Genomic DNA, 20019 nt, shown 5'->3' on the forward strand with positions numbered 1-20019 from the left:
TGCAAATAATTCTGTGCGACTTTTTCACTTATACTGTGCTCATCTTGGCGGCATTTTCACATTTTTCAATAGTTTTCTCACAAAATTGGAAAAGTGCTCCAGTATGTAAACAGTCTAAACGCACTTGTGTAAACAATTGTACCCGAGTGGCGCTTAGACTGTGCTTAGCCTGGATAATTTTTTGAATTTTTAATCCAAAATTACTAAAATACTTAAAAAAAAAAATTAAGACAAAAATTTTTTTTCACAAAGCAATTATTTTGTTGAAACAAGCAGAAAGTTTTTTGAATCATTTAAATCGGACGCTTAGTTCTCTCAAAAACTGCCATTTTTTAACATCTAGCTCTGCATCTCTGAAACCGATGGGCCTATCTTTGCTAAAAACTAATAACCTTTCCCCGGCATTACGAACTGAATGTTTTTTTGATCGTGCAAATCGGATGATCCGTTCTCTCAAAAACTCGATTTGTATTTTCTGCACTCTTTGCACCGTATCTCCGTAACGGCTGGACCTGCATTTGAAAAAACTAATCAGCACATCTCCCTATCAATAGGAATCGAATGTTTTTTAAACCATTCAGATCGGTTAATCCGTGCGCCCGAAACCTAGGACGAAAAAATGAAGACATACAAAACACACATGCACACTCACATACACACATCCATTTTCTCTGAGGTATGCCAAAATGTTCAGAAACCTTCAAAACGTCGAGAAATAGAAAAATTTTCATTTTCCATTTTCGGCCCATTACTATAACTACCCTACGGGAAGTTAATAAAAATTAGGTACTGTGTATACTATATATGTATATATATGTATATATTCCTAAACTCTTTCAACCCCAAAAATAATCTCAATTAATTATTCATTGACACGGTACACATTCCGCGAGTTTTTGCTCTGATAAATTTTCGCCCTTTTAATAAAAATAAAAATAAACAAAACCTCAATCTACCCCACTCTCTCTCTCTCTCCACCGGAATCAAATCGATGACTGTATTAAGCACCACCGTGTATATTTTTTTCTGTAAAAGTTTTTCTTCATTTCATCCCCTAAATCTGAGGCAATCTGTACGCCGCAAATATTTACATAATAAAAAATTGAATTTTAAAAGGAAGGTCATGAAAAAGAGTCGATGAGAGTTCGAAAAAGATTTGCTACCGTTAATGTGGACTTTGGAGAGTTTTAAGAGAGTTTTTGTTTTATGATACTTTGGGAATGATGGAAATAATTAGCGGGGTGATGGGATATATATATATATATATATATATATATATATATATACAGTAATTTTCCTTAACTATAACTTAATTCCAGTATTCCTCCACCTCTCCACCGTATTTTTTATTTCTACTGCCCCAAAGAGGTGGGTAAGACGTTTATAATTGTCGGTTTGGACAAACGGAAGAAGAACCTATTTCTGTGCTTTCCACACGATGCTTTCGATTCCATGCTGCTTTCTAGGCAAAGCAAAGGTAGTTGTTAAACATGATACGTTACTTCTGGTACAAACGCGAAACGCCTCCGGACAACACGCCAGGCAATGCAAAAGTAAAGGAAATAGGTCTCGGAAGTTAGAAAGCAGAGGTGGTCAAATTTGATAGAAAAATATTTAAAAAAAGTGGATTATGTAACACAACGCCTAAACAAATATTGCTTTCTCAACTTCACTCATCATGTAAATGTGTTTGAAAACTGAAAATTAACATACATTCATTGACTGCTTGTATTTTTTTTTACTTTTTCCCTGGCGATATAATCTCATTCTTTGAACAGCTGTAATATCTGTCTTGCCTAAAAAATATTTGCCATTTTAATAACTTCAAAAATTTATAGAAACTACGAATAATATAGAAATAATTTCTAATCAATAAACTTACGTTTAGTACACGGCACAAATGTCTAATTTGTTTTATTATTTTCAAGCAACAGGGTAAAATATTCTTGAAAGATTAGGATTTGTACTACTAGTGATCATAAAATTATTAAAAATTTAATTACAATTTTACCAATAAGATTATAATAATCTTGTTCTCCACTGCTAAAAACCCTTACGGCTAAATGAGGCTATACGTTTTTATGTTTGTTGTTCAAACTGCAGACATCCACACCCCTCCACATTCATTTATCGCCGATCCCACCCAAACATAGACCTCCACCGTCACCTCAACCTACAACTTAGCCGCTTTCATAGCCTCCACCGCCGCCGTGGCCGATCGCTCCACCGCCTCAAAGATAAACAAGAAACGATAATTGCTTATCGCGTAGCAAATAATGTTTCATGTTATTTTGTTAATCTTTTTCAACCGACGATAGGATACTTGACTCTTTGAAAAAAGTGAATAAGTAAAAAAAGATCGAAAAAGCATGGTAGATGAATTATTTACTTGAAGAAATGAAGTTAATTAAATGTTTACAGGATATATTGTAAGCGTAATATTTATGTTAGTAAGTATAAAACAAAGTGTTCGATACAAAATTATAAAAGCACTACATAATAAATTACATCGATTCTTTATCAATTCTAGAGTTTGAAAAGAACCTTATTTACAAAAAAGTGGAAAATATGTAGAATAATTTTGCATGTATTGTGCAATTTTCCCTAATACATAGCCTCTATATTCATCGCCGAGAACGTTCTGTATTAAGTCCGCCTTTTTGAATTATATCAAGTGAAAAATTTTATGTAAATTGGAAACATACGAGCAGAAAGAAAAACTACCATGAACTAGGGAGGTATAATAATGTAGATTTTTGTTAAGATAGCAGATGGAAAATGGCGAATAAGTTTATCTATTCGATAAAGAAGAGTGATAAAAAAATATCATAGGGTAGAGTGTTCTCGACTTTTGTAATTATTTGATTACAATTTAAACTTAAAGGGCTGTTGTTTTAGGCCAAGAACTCAAGATTGTGCACTAAAAATTGTATATGAATATTAAAAAAAAAACGAAAAATGAGTGTGAAAAATAGCCAAGGTTTCTGAAAAATAGCCAGAGTCTCTGAAAAATAGCCACAGCCACGGAAAAATTGCTAAAGTTTCTTAAAAGTAGCCAAAAGTCTCTGAAAAATAGCCAAAAGTCTCTGAAAAATAGCCAAAAGTCTCTGAAAAATAGCCAGCGTCTCTGAAAAGTAGCCAGGGTCTCTGAAAAATAGGCAAGGTCTCTGAAAAATGGCCAGGGTCTCTGAAAAATAGCCAGAGCCTCGGAAAAATTGCTAAAGTTTCTTAAAAGTAGTCAAAAGTCTCTGAAAAGTAGCCAAAGGTCTCTGGAAAATAGCCAAGGTCTCTGGAAAATAGCCAGTGTCTCTGGAAAATAGTCAGAGTCTCTGAAAAATAGCCAGGGTCTCTGAAAAATAGCCAGAGTCTCTGAAAAATAGCCAGAGCCTCGGAAAAATTGCTATAGTTTCTTAAAAGTAGCTAAAAGTCTCTGAAAAGTAGCCAAAGGTCTCGGAAAAATAGCCAAAAGTCTCTGAAAAATAGCCAGAGTATCTAAAAAATAGCCAAAAGTCTCTGAAAAGTAGCCAGGGTCTCTGAAAAGTAGCCAGGGTCTCTGAAAAGTAGCCAGGGTCTCTGAAAAGTAGCCAGGGTCTCTGAAAAGTAGCCAGGGTCTCTGAAAAATAGCCATGGTCTCTGAAAAATGGCCAGGATCTCTGAAAAATGGCCAAAGCCTCGGAAAAATTGCTAAAGCTTCTTAAAAGTACCCAAAAGTCTCTGAAAAATAACCAAAATTCTCCGACAAGTAGCCAGAAGTCTACAAAAAATAGACAAAAGCCTCTAAAAAATACGCAGAATCTCTTTAGTAATTTAAGCATTCAAGCTATTAAGGCATTTAAGTAAAAATAAATACATCATATCACAACTTTAAATAATGTTTATTTTTAAGGAACAGGGTAAAATATTCTTTTGATTCAGGAATTTTTCATTAAATCAAAATTTTTACTACGATGTAACTTTAAAATGTTTATTTATCTATCCGATTTCCTTGTTGATATCGGTACGCATACAACGTTGATGCCGGTACGCATACAACGACAGATCTCTATTCTCATACACGACGACTAATCACAATCGACCCGTATTGTAATGATTTTATCGAGAGCAAATGACGTACAGTTCTGGCGTAACGCATTTCCGTAGCATTTGTACGGATTGACACTCTAGTCACACCTAAAAAAGTTCACTTATAAAAATCAAGAGTGTCCCAATGTCGATTACCTCGTCGATTTGTTCTCTAACGATCCCATTCTTAACCGACCCTGTATTGATTGAAATTGAGCCATCATTCAATTGCAAAGATAGCTTCTACAGCTACAAAGCTTTGAAAAATTCTAGAGCTGTAGATTTTTCCGTTAACTCGAGCATTCATTCGGAAACTATATTCGTGTGCATTTTCACGCACGATTACACCGCCACGACGACGGACGAGGAATACGCAAACGCCGTGGAGCAACCGGTGGAGGAATAAATATACAAATATATTATTTGTAATACATTTATTACGTTATAGAGTCAAGAGTTATATTCGTAGAGAAGTGGGTTTGGAGTTTATTGAGGTAAGTTGGATTGTGTAGTTATGTATATATGTTATTCACGCTCTATAGAATTTATTATCAACAAACAGAACTATCGATTCCGATCTTAATCGTTCCTCCACCTGCAGTCGTTGTATTTCTATTTTCTATTTGAATAACAACCAGTTCGACCGCTATGCGATTTGGTTTCTATCCTTTCCGCGAGAGGCGTGTCCACTACTAGCGGCTACTTCCGGTCCGCGCTTCCGGTTGAAAATCTAGTGCGCGCTTTTTGATTAATACCCTAAAGTATACGCTCGATCGGCGGTGGCGGTGGAGCTACCGGTGGAGGACGATGTGGTGCAATAGACTTTTGTGTATTCTAGCCAAACGTTATATGGTAAACAATAGAACAGGGCTTGTAAAGGACCTATTTTTGCATAATATAAGTATAAATTACAAAATTTGTTGACTATCTGAAAATAGCCAGGTATGTGAAAAATTTCCAAAGTTTCTGAAAAGTATCCATAGTCTCTGAAAAATTGCTAAAGTCTCTGAAAAATTGCTAAAGTCTCTGAAAAGTTGCCAAAAGTTTATAAAAAGTAGCCTGAAGTCTCTGAAAAATAGCCAGAGTCTCTGAAAAGTAGCCAGAGTCTCTGAAAAATAGCTAAAGTTTTTTAAAAGTAGCCAAGAGCTTCTAAAAAATAGCCTGAAGTCTCCGAAAATTAACCTTAAGTCTGTGAAAAATAGCCAGAGTCTCTGGAAAACAGCCAGAGTCTCTGGAAAATAGCCAGAGACTCTGGAAAATAGCAAGAGACTCTGGAAAATAGCAAGAGACTCTGGAAAATAGCAAGAGACTCTGGAAAATAGCAAGAGACTGAGAAATAACCAAGGTCTCTGAGAAATTGCCGGAGTCTCTAAGAAATTACTCAAGTTACTTAAAAGTAGCCAAAGGTCTTAAAAAAGTTGCCAAGAGTCTCTGGAAAATAGCTTAAAGTGCCAGAAACTCTGAAAAACAGCCAGAGTCTCTCAAAAACAGCTAGAGTCTCTGCAAAATAGCCTAAAGTTTCTTAAAAGTAGCCAAAAGTCTCTGAAAATAGCCAGAAGTATCTAAAAATAGCCTAAAGTTTCTTCTCTGAAAAGTAACCTAAAGTCTCTGAGAACTAGCCATAGTCTCAGACTATAGCCAACGGTCTCTAAAAAATAGCCAGAGCCTCTAAATAATAGCCAGAGTCTCTGAAAAATAACCAGAGTCTCAGACAAATTGCCAAAGTTTCTTAAAAGTAGCCAAAAGCTTCTTGAAAGTAGCCTATAGTCTGTGAAAAATTGCTTAAGTTTCCTAAAAGTAGCCACAAGTCTCTGAAAAATTGATAAAATTATTTTAAAGTATTTAGAGTATCTGAAAAATAGCCAGAGCCTCTGAAAAATAGCTATAGTTCCTAAAAAATAGCCAGAGTCTCCAAAAAATAGCTAAAGCTTCTTAAAAGCAGCCAAAAGTCCCTCAAAATTAGCCTCTGAAAAATTTTCAAAGCTTCTTAAAAGTAGACAAACGTCTCCGAAAAATAGCCAGAGTTTCCAAAAAATAGTCAGAGTCTTAGAAAAATAGCTAAAGTCTCAGAAAAATAGCTAAAAGTCTCTGAAAAGTAGCCAAAAGATTTTGAAATTAGCCAAAAATCTCTGAAAAATAAAGTATACGCTGTGGAAGACGATGTGGCGCACTAGACTTTTGTGTATTCTAGCCGAACGATATATGATGAACAAAGAAACAGGGCTTGTGATAGGCCTATTTTTATATTATATATATATATATATATATATATATATATATAAATTATAAAATTTGTCGACTAACCTCCGACTACTCTGCAAGTAAGCATGACGTCATCCCCTTCTTCATGAGGTCCTAATTGCGACCCATTAAGTTGACGTCCCCACCGGTCTAAAACAGCTGGACGTTCTGGAGGAACTGGAACAAAAAAATCACTATTAGATATACAAATTTAATTTATTTATGGTCTACACATAAAAAAATCCTAACAGTTAACCGCTGGGTTGCTATCTCAAAAATAAATTAAAATGTTAGAAAGTTTGTAGTGATTCCTGGTTCATTCTCTTATTGGCAACTGCTCCACCGGCTTCATTTTTTATTGTATCAACAAAAAGTCTTTTCTACGTTCGGAATCTGATTTTATTTTATTATTTCATTATTTTATTACCTTACCCTCGTACTAAATGTGTTTCTTTGTATTCAGGTAGATGGAGATGTGTTATGGCTTTCATAAAAATGGCTCGGTTCACATTAAAAATGCATTTGAGCAATTTCCCGTTGTTATACTCCTCCACACGTGGAATATGGAGCACATGTGCGCTGGAGGACACCATATATATATATATATATATATATATATATATATATATATATATATATATATATATTTTATCAACTGGATTTTAGATGAAATGTTGTATAGATCAGATTTAATTTTCATTTTAATTCGTAACAATACTTTTTGCCCTAAATTTTATATTAAGACCAAAGATCTTCAAAAATAGCTAGAGTTTCTGAAAAATAGCTAGAGTTTCTGAAAAATAGCCAAAGTCTTTCAAAAATAGCCAAAGTCCTTCAGAAATAGCCAGAGTTTCTTAAAATTAGCCAAACGTTTTTGAAAAAAAACCAAAGTTTCTCAAAATTAGCCAAAAGTCACTGTCAAATAGCCAAAGTCTCAGGAAAAAATCCAGAGTCTTAGGAAAAAAGCCAAAATCTTAGGAAATAGCCAAGGTCTCTAGAAAATAGCTAAAAATCTCTAATTGATAGCCAAAAGTCCATGAAAAATAGCCAAGGTCTCAGGAACATAGCCAGAGACTTAGGAAAAAAACAAAATCTTGAGATAAAGCCAAAAGTCTCGGAAAAATAGCCAGAGTCTTAGAAAAAGAGTCAAAGTCTTAAGAGAAAAGCCGAAAAAGTCAAATCCAGGGTCTCAAAAAAATATCCAAGTTCTCAGAAAAAGAGCCAGGGTCTCAGAAAAATATCCAAGGGTCTCAGAAAAATAGCCAGAGTATCAGAAAAATAGCCAGAGTTCCTGAAAAATTAGCCAGAGTCTTTTAAAAATATCTAGAATACCATAAAAATAGCCAGAATCCCTAAAAAATAGACAGAGTTTCTCAAACGTAGCTAGAATTGCTGAAAAATAGCCTGAATCCCTAAAAAATAAACAGAGTCTTTCAAAAATAGCTAGAATTTCTGAAAAATAGCCAGAAAGCCCAGAAAATAGACAGGATCTCTCAAAAATAGCTAGAATTCCTGAAAAATAGCCAGAATCCTTAAAAAATAGACAGAGCCTCCAAAATAACCAGAGTGCCTCCAAAATAACCAGAGTGCTTCCAAAATAGCCAAAGTGCCTCCAAAATAGCCAAAGTATCTACTTAATAGTGAAAGTATCTCCAGAATAGCCAAAGTGCCTCCAAAATAGCCAAAGAACCTCCAAAATGAGCAAAATCCTGCTTTTTAGATGAACTATTGTATAAATCAGATTTAATTTCCACTTTAATTCACAACAATAGTTTTTTCCCTGAATTTCATATCTTTTTATCATATTTATTACGTTTTTTCCACTCAAATAGCTTATGTCACACAATTGTTGGAGAGATATCCAACAACAATGCGCGTTTGATAAAATACGAGATGCAATTTCTGGCGTTTTTCGCGAATATAATTGTTGCAATATTTCACAAGGACATTCTGCATTGTTATATTTATTATATAAGGCAAAATATGCGAGTGCATTTCTGGACAGAACAAAATTCCCACAAACATTTTGACCAAAATTACATGTGTAATATTTTTCCAATTAAATATTTTGTTTATAATTCACCTATAAATATTTGTTCCTCCACCATAATTATTTATAAAACATTCGCCCTATGAAATTTATTGAAATCGATTTTACGCCCAAATGGCAATATGTTTGTTTTAGTACTTAACTCTTGTGCAATGTGCAATTTTAATTTAATTAATAAACGCAATTACGTATATAGACCTAATTTGATAGATCAATAGAACGGGTTATGGCTTTTACTATTATTGTTCGCACTAATTGCATATTTTTATTGCAATAATTATATAGTAATTGGTTGCAACAGTGGAATGAATTCATACGAATGGGTTTTGTGTTAATTAGTAATATAGCACCAGTTTAATATCGATAAAAAAGCAAAAATTTTGGGTTTTTACAAAATATGTCATCGATAGCAAAGTTTGAGGTTGAAATAATAATTAAATTATTAGTTAAATTTTCATTAACAATTTTCCAATATGAAGAAAATGGTAAGGTGTAATTTAATGTTGTTTTAAAAATATCATATAATATAATATGATATATTTCCTAGAGTAAAATAATATTTGGCAAGGTTCTTAAATGTTGGCCAAAGGTCTTGCAAAATGGTCAGAATCTATAAAAAATAGCCAGAAGCTCTGAAAAATAGTCAAAAGTTTCTCAAAATTAGCTAGAGTCTCTGGCAAATTAGCTAGAGTCTCTGGAAAATTAGCTAGAGTGTCTAAAAATTAGCCAGAGTCTCGAAAAAATAGCCAGAGTCTCGGAAAAATAGCCAGTGTCTCGGAAAAATAGCCAGAGTCTCGGAAAAATAGCCAGTGTCTCGGAAAAATAGCCAGAGTCTCGGAAAAATAGCCAGAGTCTCGGAAAAATAGCCAGAGTCTCGGAAAAATAGCCAGAGTCTCGAAAAAATAGCCAGTGTCTCGGAAAAATAGCCAGAATCTCGGAAAAATAGCCAGAGTCTCGGAAAAATAGCCTAAAGTCTCTGAAAAATGGCCATAGTCTCAGAAAACTAGCCAAGGTCTCTGAAAAATAGCCAACAGTTTCGGAAAAATAGCCAACAGTTTCGGAAAAATAGCCAGAATTTTAGAAAAAGAGTCAAAGCCTTAGGAAAAATGCCAAAAATTTCGATAAAATAGCCAGAGGTCTCGGAAAAGTAACCAAAAGTCTCGGAAAAATAGCCAGAAGTCTAGGAAAAATAGCCAGAGTCTTAGGAAAAGAGCCAAAAGCCTCAAGAAAAACAGCCTAAAGCATCGGAAAAATAGCCTAAAGCATCGGAAAAATAGCCCAAAGTCTCTGTAAAAGGTCAGAAGTCCCAGAAAAATAGCCTAATACTCAGAAAAGTAACCAAGGTCTCTAAAAATAGCCAATTTTCTCTAAAAAATAGCGAAAAACAACTAAAAAATAGCCAAGTATTTCCTCAAAAAGACCAAAGAGCCTAAAAAAGCAAGAGATTCTTTAAAAAAAAAACAGAGTCTTTAGAAATTAGTCAGAGTTCTTTAAAAATAGACACAATATCTAAAGAAAAACAGCCAGAGTCTTACAAAAATATTAAAAGTTCTAAAAAATTTCTGAGAAATAGCCAAAGTGCCTCAAAAATAGCTATTAAACTAGCAAAAAGCCTCTCATAAATAGTCTCAATTTTTCAAAGATAGCCAGAGACCCTGACAAATGAAAAAAATACCTAAAAACTGATTAAAACTCTCAAAAAGAGCCAAAATGTCTAAAAACTAACCAGGGTCTCTCAAAAATAGTCAAAGTGAATTTAAATAGCCTGAGTGCTTTCAAAAGACCCAAAGTGTCTCCAAAATAGCCAAAGTATCTCCAAATACCTAAAAAGCCTCCAAAATAGCCAAAGAGCCTCCAAAATAACCAAAGAGCCTCCAAAATAGCCCAAGAGCCTCCAAAATAGCCAAAGTGTCCCCGAAATAGCCAAAGTGCCTCCAAAATGACCAAATAATAAATTCCTCTTTATTTTCTATCTTGAAACCAAAAAATACCTAATGTAATTTTAAATTAACAATTTATCTTTGTCAAAAAATAGTTTCTTTAACAAAAACCATCATTTAGTATTATTTATCACAACTTTATGTTGAATAAAAAAATACCTTTGGCACTCAACAGTATTTTTAGCGTTTTTATAAAATTTATGAATTTGGCATAAAATATATGTTCATATTATTATTATATGAATCAGTATATGAAATGTATGTTCACATCTGTCGCGAAGATTTTTCTTTTTTATAGAAATCGTAAACATTCAGTTTATTACATATGCATACAAATATATATATATATATATATATATATATATATATGCATATATATTTCTCCCCGGTCTCCTCCAGAATGCAAATAAAAAATTTTGTTTTATACGACCAGAAGAAAAAATCGCAGATGTTTCTCGTATATGTTTTTCATGGTTTCGTTTCCTGTTTTATAAGCGGACGAATTTTCTGAAGTATTTATTGCTCATAAATATGTATTTACATGCACTCGCCCTACTCGATTTTTAGGTCGCCCTTCGGTTGTAGGTCCGAAGTCTTTGCATTAAGGGATGTATATAGGCTGTCAACATAGGAATACATTATTTATGATATATATATATATATATATATATATATATAATAGTTTTCCTGCATGTATTAATATGCGCCTCCACCGGAGCAGAAGTTATCGTTTCTCTATAATACACTGATTATATAATATGTAACAAAGTACTTCAGAAACGCCATGCATATCAATGTAAAACACACGGTGACATATTATTTTCGAATATCGAAAATATAATGCCTGATATAATTTAGAAGGCAATAAAATTTTGATTTGTGCCGGTGGAGCAAATGGGAGCCCATTTGTAGTTCAAGTTCTTGTGAACATAATTTATTCATATTAATAACTGTCAAAAATGGTGTATGTGTGTGTATAAACCGATTATATTTAAATTTGCTTTGACAAGAATAAAATGGTAAGGTGTAGCTTAATGTTGTTTTGGAAATATTATATAATATAATATCGTATCTTGCGTACAGTAATTTAAAACTTGACAAGGTGCCTAAACACTACCCAGGGTCTCTGAAAAATAGCCAGAGTTCTTTAAAAATAGCCAGGGTCTCTGAAAATTAGCCAGAGTCTCTGAAAAATAGCCAAAGTCTCTGAAAAATAGCCAAAGTCTCTGAAAAATAGCCAGAGTCTCTGGAAAATTAGCCAGAGTCTCTGGAAAATTAGCCAGAGTCTCTGAAAAATAGCCAGAGTCTCTAAAAAATAGCCAGAGTCTCTGAAAAATAACAAGAGTCTCTGAAGAATGACCAGAGTCTCTAAAAAATGGCCAGAGTCTCTGAAAAATAGCCAAAGTATCTGAAAATTAGCCAGAAACTATGAAAAATAGCCAGAGTCTCTGAAAAATAGCCAGAGTTTCTGAAAAATAGCCAGAGTTTCTGAAAAATAGCCAGAGTTTCTGAAAAATAGCCAGAGTCTCTGAAAAATAGCCAGAGTCTCTGAAAAATGGCCAGAGTCTCTTAAAAATAGCAAAACGTTTTTGAAAAATAGCCAAAGTTTCTCAAAAGTAGCCAGAGTCTTTGTATATTAATTAAAAAAACATTCGATTCCTATTCACAGCTGAATAGTTTTTGCAAATGGCAGGTCTAGACATTATAGAAGTACAAAGCAAAAGCGTTCATGCAGATTTTGAGAGAACGGAGCATCCGATTTTAATGATTTAAAAAACATTTTACTTGTATTGACGGAATGCTTGTTAGGCTACATTTTTGTAAAGGCAGGTCTAGCGGTTTCAGAGATACAGAGGAAAAAGTTAAAACATCACCACTTGGCGTTAGAAAACTATCATTATTATTTGAAGGTTGTTGAAAATTAGATAAGGCACTTGAAAAATTATTAAAATTGGGATATTTAAGGGCCAAATAAAAAAAAATTCTAAACTTTTTTCCTATTTTTCAGCAAAATCTCTGGTATCAACTTTCCTCCACCCGAAAATTTTTTATTTACATTTTTCTAGTTCTCAATATCATCCTGAATATTTTTAGATTTTTCAATATTCGAATGTAATGTCTTATTGTAGATACTTCTAACTTTTTATTTTAGGACAAAAATGTCCCTTCGCATGACGTTATCATAAGTGAGTCAGTGGGTGTTCCGAGTTTAATATTAAATTTTCGCAGTTTGTGATATATATATATATATATATATATATATATATATATATATATATATATATACAATATCTTTCAAAAATTTATTTTACACACATACGTTTTGGCTATAATCCTAGCCATCATTCAGTGAAGACTTAAATTAAAATGAAAACTCAAACAATTGAATTGGAGTGAAAAAATATATAAAGAGTAAAAAAGTACTTACAAATAGTTAATCTTAGAGTTAAATTAAAAAATTCTAATAATCCATGGTATCAGAATATGGTAATGCACTACACTATGTATTATGAACATTAAACTTGTAATTAAACAATATTTCACAAAATACTAACTTAAAAATTACGAATAGATAGTGTGTAATATATGTGATGTGCGTAAACCGGTTGAAGAAAAAAAGATTTTTTTTTAAATATTTAAAAAAGAATCTTTCTATAATTATTCGTTTAAACAAAATTTTGTTCGAATTGTAGTACAGTAGGGTTAGAAACACCATGTTGTGTTTTAAAGTTTTAATGTGGTCCGCGAGCATAGTTTTAAATTGTCTAGGATTTAATAAACCATTTTTGTGTTATTGTAAACGTTTAATTGACTTCTGGCTTATTTCTCCTAGGTAAATCAAATTACAATCTAGACAATTTATTTGATAGGCAAGATTTCTAAGTCGTTAAATGTTAAAAGATATTTCGGTTTTGGTAAAAATAGTGCTAGTTGTTGTACTCAATTTTTCTTATATTATGTGGAATTGTGATTTTGAATATTGTAGTTTAAATTTAAAATGCAAAATGCGAATAAGATATAGTTTTCTGGTGCAGTATTGGATTTGAAGAAGCTTCCTTATGTTTTAGTCTGCGACTCGATTCGACGCCAAAGTCAGCCGTCCGAACTGACTGGCAATAAATTTCCAAGGATCCCGGATTCAGGAAAGATATATATATATATATATATATATATATATATATATATATATATACATATATACATATATACATAGTTGTGCCCAAAGGCATATTTAACGCCGGAGATATATGTCTACATTAGGTTAAGTGTTTCAAATGTTGAGAGTTAACAAATCAAATATTTGTCAAAGATCCTTCGATATCAGTCATAAAATTTGAAAAATAATCCAATTATCCATTACCTAAATTTTGGTTGTTTCTGCACTCCATAGAGTACGCCAATAATTTTATTACGTAAATTTACCCCAAGGTTTAATTCTAGACAAGATTAATAAAAATATATAATATACGGGCTAATTTTGCGGTAACATAGCCTTTTTATGTCAATGCTATCTAATACTTATTTCTTTGTATTAAAAATTAATAAAACGTCTATATAGTTGCTGTGCAATCAGGCGTATTTTACTTATAAACAAACTTAGAAAGAATGTAACACACGGTTTTATATGTAAAATGCGCCTGATCGCACTGCAAATACATAGACATTTTCATACAAATTTGAAATGCATGAAACTTAACGTACAGAAAACTTCTAATGATTATAATACAAAAAGTTTATGCATTTATAAAAAAATAGAAAATTCAAAAAGTTGACATACTGATTAAAATAAAGACCCCAAATTAAAAATGAACTAGTGGGGTGGGTGGCATCGTGCCTTAAGGCAAATTGCTGGAACTTCCCGTACCGTAACGAAACGTTCGAGGAATATTGAATGTTTTCAAATAGATTATTATAAATATTGTATTTTTGTCTAATATTTATAATAATTATATAAACTGAATTGCAGAGTTGAAATTATTTGTTTAAAGTATATTAGAACTATAGTCAGAATTAAAAATAAAATCTGAATTATTTTCGATATACAAAAAATTTAAAAAAAAAAAAAAAAAAAAAAAAAAAAAAATGGTACAAATTTTTTTTTTCCAAAATCAATTATTTTTTAAGACAAGCAGAAAGTTCTTTGAATCAATTGAATCGGACGCTTAGTTCTATCAAAAACTGCCATTTTTTGTACATTTAGCTCTGTATCTCCGAAATGGCTGGGCCTGCCTTTGCGAAAAACTAATAACCCTTTCTCCCAATCATTACTAATGGAATGTTTTTTAGATCATTCAAATCGGATGCTCCGTTCTCTCCAAAACTCGATTTCTATTTTCTGCACTCTTTGCTCCTTATCTCCGTAACTGCTGGACCTGGCTTTGCCAAAAACTAATCAGCTCTTCTCCTTATTAATAGGAATCGAATGTTTTTTAAACCATTCAAATCGGTTGATCCGTACGCCCGAAAACGTGGACGAAAATTTGTATCCATACATACATACACACACACACACACACACACACACACACACACACACACATCCATTTTTTCTGAGGTATGCCAAAACGTTCAGAAACCTTCAAAACGTCGAGAAATGTAAAAATTTTCAATTCCGATTTTCGGCCCATTACAATAACTTACCCTACGGGAAGTTAATAATAATAATGTAAAATAATCGACAAATGAAATAAAAAATGTGAAATATTTAAATTATGTAACATATAATCAACTTTATATTCGAATATTAAATTAAAAATATATCTACTGTATATTTTCTCTTGGTTCTCCCCTAACTTGTCTCTAAATCTAAATCCTGTAGGAATATCTGCATATTTCGGGAATAAAATCGTGAATGCACTACTCTTTCAGCCATTCTGAACCGAGAAGAAAGTACAACTGGCAGGAAAATTATGCCAGTGCAAAAAATATGTTCAGTGACTTTGTACAGAAGATCACTCCTATTTTAAAATTCGAAACTGATAGCGCGTTACATAACTTCTCTATTTGTAAATTTTTACCAAAACTTTATTAGCCATTAGCCAGAAGCTCTAAAAAATAGTCAGAGTCACTGAAAAATAGTCAGAGTCTCTAAAAAATCGCCAAAAGCCTCGGCAAACTAGCCTAAAGTCTCTGAAAACTAGCCTAAAGTCTCTGAAAAATAGCTAGAGTCTCTAAAAATTGCCAGAGTCTCTGAAAAGTAGTCAAGGTCTCTAAAAATAGCCAAATATCTCTAAAAAACAGCCAAATATTTCTTTAAAAAAAGTGAACGAAGTGCTTTAAAAAAGACCAAAAAACCTCAAAAATAGCTAGAGTTTCTTGAAAAATAGCCAGATTCTTTAGAAATTAGGCAGAGTTTCTCAAAAATAGACAGAATATATTCTTTCAAAATTACTCAGAGATCCTGAAAAATAACGAAAGTGCTTAAAAATATCCAGAGTCTTTGAAAAATAGTCAAAAATTTCTGAGAAATAACCTACGTCACTCAGAAATAGCCACAGTCCCACAAAGATAGCCAGAGAATCCTGACAAATCACAAAAGTGCCTAAAAACTGATCAGAGTCTCTAAAAATAGCCAGAGCCTTTTACAAATAGACAGAGCCTCTCACAAATAGCCAGAGTCTATCAAAAATAGCCAAGGTCTCTCAAAAACAACTGTCGCGCCTTCAAAATGAGCTTCGAAATAGCAAAAGTGCCTCCAAAATAGCCAAAGTGCCCCCAAAATAGCCAAAGTGCCCCCAAAATATCCAAAGTGCCTCCAAAATAGCCAAAGTGCCTCCAAAATAACCAAAAGTGCTTTTAAAATAGCCTAAGTGACTTGAAAATAGCCAAACTCTTTGTAAATTTTTACCAAAACCATATCAGCGATTCTTCACTAATTGTAAAAAAAATCTATCCAATTAAAAACAGCAACATGTTTATATTTTACTCGTCGTCTCCAATTTTCATTTAACTTCTTCATCTGCATATCCGAAGAAAGCCGACAGACGTTTGCTCCACCGTCCTCCACCAGCGCTCCGAATCTCTACCTTGAATCTTTTATAAATCACGCCGACTTCGCTTAAGTTTTTTTCTCCAACTTCGTTTCATACTCGCATACTATTTTTTCCCTAGAAACTCGTTTCGTGCAAAGAGTTGACTTGAGTGGAGTCGGAGTTACACGTTGTGAATGAAAGAACTAAATTAAGATTGAATATTTCATCTCGGCTGCAATAGATGGATAGATATAAGCGGAGGCAGGGGATAATGAGTTAATTTTTATTAAAGAAGTTTGTGATTAAAGTTATTTGTTGGAGTCCAAATGTAGAGCTCTCTCCACCTCTCCACAATATCATTACAATTACACATCGCAACCAAAAACTTTCCCAAGAAAAAAAACTTTTAATACACTCCTCCCTTGGCAATGGGACCATATTAACTTCTCCAAAATCTCAGTCGAACAAGTGGCGAAAAAAGTGCCTCGTACAAGGGTATCGCCTTAATTTTAATTTGCACTTATACGCATTGTTCCACTCCAAGTGATGGAGTGTGGGAGTTGTGGGAGTACGGTGGAGTGAGAGGCGTGGATTTTAGTCCCGTGGGATACAAACGAGCGTTCTCGTTCCAGAGATGAATTTCGGGGAATAAGAAAACAAAGCCGGTGGAGGACGGTGGAGGTCGGTGGGAAGTGGTTCGAGTGGCGCGGAAAAGGCAAACGTTGAGGAGATTTTACACTGTTGCGGGGGAATAGAAAATTTAGCGAGATAATATAGTTTTAGGTAGATAAATGGGAGAATAAATAGAGCTGTTGGTTAATATAGGCTAATAGGCGAATAGGGCTAATTTTTGTTAATTTGATAATAGAATTAAGGAATTAGAGTAAATCCTTTCAAAATGAGGAATGCAATGCTAAAATATTATAAATGGCAGTCATTGCATCCCAAAAGAAAAAGATTTTAACACTTTTTGTCACAATGGTGGAAGCGCCGGGTAATGTGTAATTGATTAGTTCTGCAAAATAGTGCCATGAAATACACTAAAATCGAATTTGTTTCCTCTATTACCACGATATTGTATGAAACATGGTTCCTTCGCCCTCCACCTTCAGCGCAATTTTTTTCTTGACATTTTTTGCTAAGATTTTTAACAGTGTAAAATTTATCGGAAAGCCAGCAACCTTGAAATGTCTTCTCCTCGGCTCTGCAGGCTTTATATTATATTACATTTGCGTGTTTTTACGCATCTCCAAGTACCGGCACAACATTTCGGCAGAGAAAAGCATTGTAGTCCGAGAGCTAGGGACATAAAATCTTCAAACTAAAACTAGATATGATTTTCCTGATGAAATTTTTAGCAAAAAATTTATTTTTTGCTAAGATTTGAGACGATGACGATGAAGTACATTCACACAGAAAGCTTTATGAGTATAATAAAATCAAGTTAAGAATTCTAGCATTCTAGATCCTCCCCCCACAAAGTAATGCCTAACGGTGGTTTCCATGGGGACCAGAAGCAAGGGCAAAGCGGATGTTTCAGTCGGTCACAAAACTCCATTCTCGTATGCATAAAGGCATTTCCTTTGTTATACAAAAAACACAAGTTTTAGTCAAAAAATAATGTTCGAAGAATACAGAAAAAAATCCCTGCGGTGGAGCTTCAACTTCGAAGCTTTAAAATCAAACACGTTTTCTATCAACAGTCTAGCATAGCACTTACAACTTTCATTTCTTTAATATTTACAAAAAGAAGTGACGATGTATTATACTTTTGATGTTCATAAAATCTAAATTTCGACCACATAACCTCAAACTTTGGTTGGTTGACATTTGAAGTTTCGTAATCCACATGGTTGCCAGTGTAGAATCAAAAGTATCACGTGACAAGACGATCTCGACCAATCGTATCAACTCGTTTCGAATGAACGCATCAATTACAAATCATTATTTGTGCTGTGAAGCATTTTGCCAAGTTACCCCCTGGTCGCGCGTAAAGAAGTTTTACTTCAACTTCAAGATTTGAAAAGTATATGTGAAGTACATTTCTCTGAATAAACGTTCCCCCAACTCTCCACCTCCCCAACATTACAAAAAAAACAGCGAACGAGACTTTAGCTCGAGTGTTCCCCCCGCATGGCTCCACCGTCCCACCGTCCCACCGTCCGCCTGTCCGCCCGTATGCAAATATTTCAAAATCTCGCGCCCGCCGTGTGCCGCACGCCGTCGAAATGAAACGCTCTGTCCCGCACTCTCTCACTCTCCAGCCTTGCTCTTTCCTGCCGATCTCTCCACCGGCTTTGTGTTCTCTCTCACGAAAATAATAGCTCGGGCAATTTAAATCAACGACCGTGATACGTATGAAATGAATTCGCAAAAAAATTATTATAGAAAAAACAGAAATCGTGAATCTACAAGCAAAAAATCATTCGGACAATATGGGAATGGAATCTGTGTTCGATGGGATTTTTTAGGGGATGAAATTTTAGGCAAGTATAGTAAGAAAAATAGTAATGTTGTGCATATAACAATGTAACATGTATCTATTGCCTTCCGTCAGCATTTTCTGGTGCGTGTCAAAAAGCAACAAAACCTTCCAGAAAAAATTCACAGGACTATAAAACCTTTTCTCAAAGTAGGTATTTTGTTGTGTCATAGATTCATTTTCTTTTATAGATTGAACATTATTGTTTGCGACACGAAACGGGCGGATTAGGGACATCGTTAAAACAAAACGATACGAACGAAACGATTCTCCATACGACGATGTAATGCAAAGGAAAATGTAAGCCGGAGCGGTGGAGGAACAAAAATTCGGTATTATGGAATGAATTAAAATGGTACGAGTTTTTTTTGTGGCTTTTACAGGGATTGATAGAATAAAGGATAGAAAAACATATTTGGCTAAATATATGTTCAAAAATTCACGGTGGAGTTAAGAAAAATTTACTAATTTGAATTCTAAGCAAAGTAACACAAAATTTTAGCATTTTCTGCATATATATTAGGTTGTCAAATATCTCCCTTCCGCTTTTTTGCTCTTGGTTTATAATACAAAAAGGCGGAAGGGAGATATTTGACAACCTTATATATATATATATATATATATATATATATATATATATATATATATATACATACATACATACATACATATATATATATATATATATATATATATATATATACGTCTGTTACTATACGAAACTCATAAACCTCATAATGCAATTTCACTCGTCTCATTTTCAACAAACTCTCACACAAAGCCCGGTGGAGCTTCACGAAGTACATTAAGGTAATGGGGAAAGTTGTTATTAAATTTCGAAAAAAAACAGAAACTTCTCAAATAAAGATTTCAATATTCTCATAAAAAGGTGGCGGACTGAAAATAATAAAGGAATATAAAACGATGAAATATTGTGTGACTCTTTTTAGAAAAAAGATGGAGAGATAAAGAATTGACTAATACTTATAATTTTGTTTGTTGTATATAAGTTCTTGCATTTATCAAATACTAAAATGTTTTGAAATCTTTAACCAAGGCACGTCTTTTATGTCAACGTTTATCTTATAAAATCAAGGCCGTCTGCAAACAAGACCTCTCCACCGTTTTCGACATTGTCTTAAAACATGTATTGAATAAATTTACTAGACATAATGTGATTTCGCTTTTTTTTTGTTCGATAAAACATGGGCGTAATTTAATTATGGTAGGAAAATGCATTTGTAATAAAATTGTTCCAAAAATTTAAAATCT

General features: G+C 33.4%; 1 protein-coding gene across 1 annotated transcript in view; it reads right to left on the bottom strand.

Moving 5' to 3' along the window:
• Nucleotides 1–20019, bottom strand: part of LOC113386437 (hemicentin-1-like) — a 97282-nt gene that overhangs the window by 42453 nt on the left and 34810 nt on the right. The window contains exon 4 of the mRNA XM_026624218.1: nt 6367–6480. Within this exon, the coding sequence (XP_026480003.1) occupies nt 6367–6480 (114 nt within the window). The remainder of the gene's footprint in view (nt 1–6366; nt 6481–20019) is intronic.

Source organism: Ctenocephalides felis, unplaced genomic scaffold (genome assembly GCF_003426905.1).
Source record: "Ctenocephalides felis isolate EL2017-DRISC unplaced genomic scaffold, ASM342690v1 CF-g0.4_SCAFFOLD_03571, whole genome shotgun sequence".
Classification (NCBI taxonomy): domain Eukaryota; kingdom Metazoa; phylum Arthropoda; class Insecta; order Siphonaptera; family Pulicidae; genus Ctenocephalides; species Ctenocephalides felis.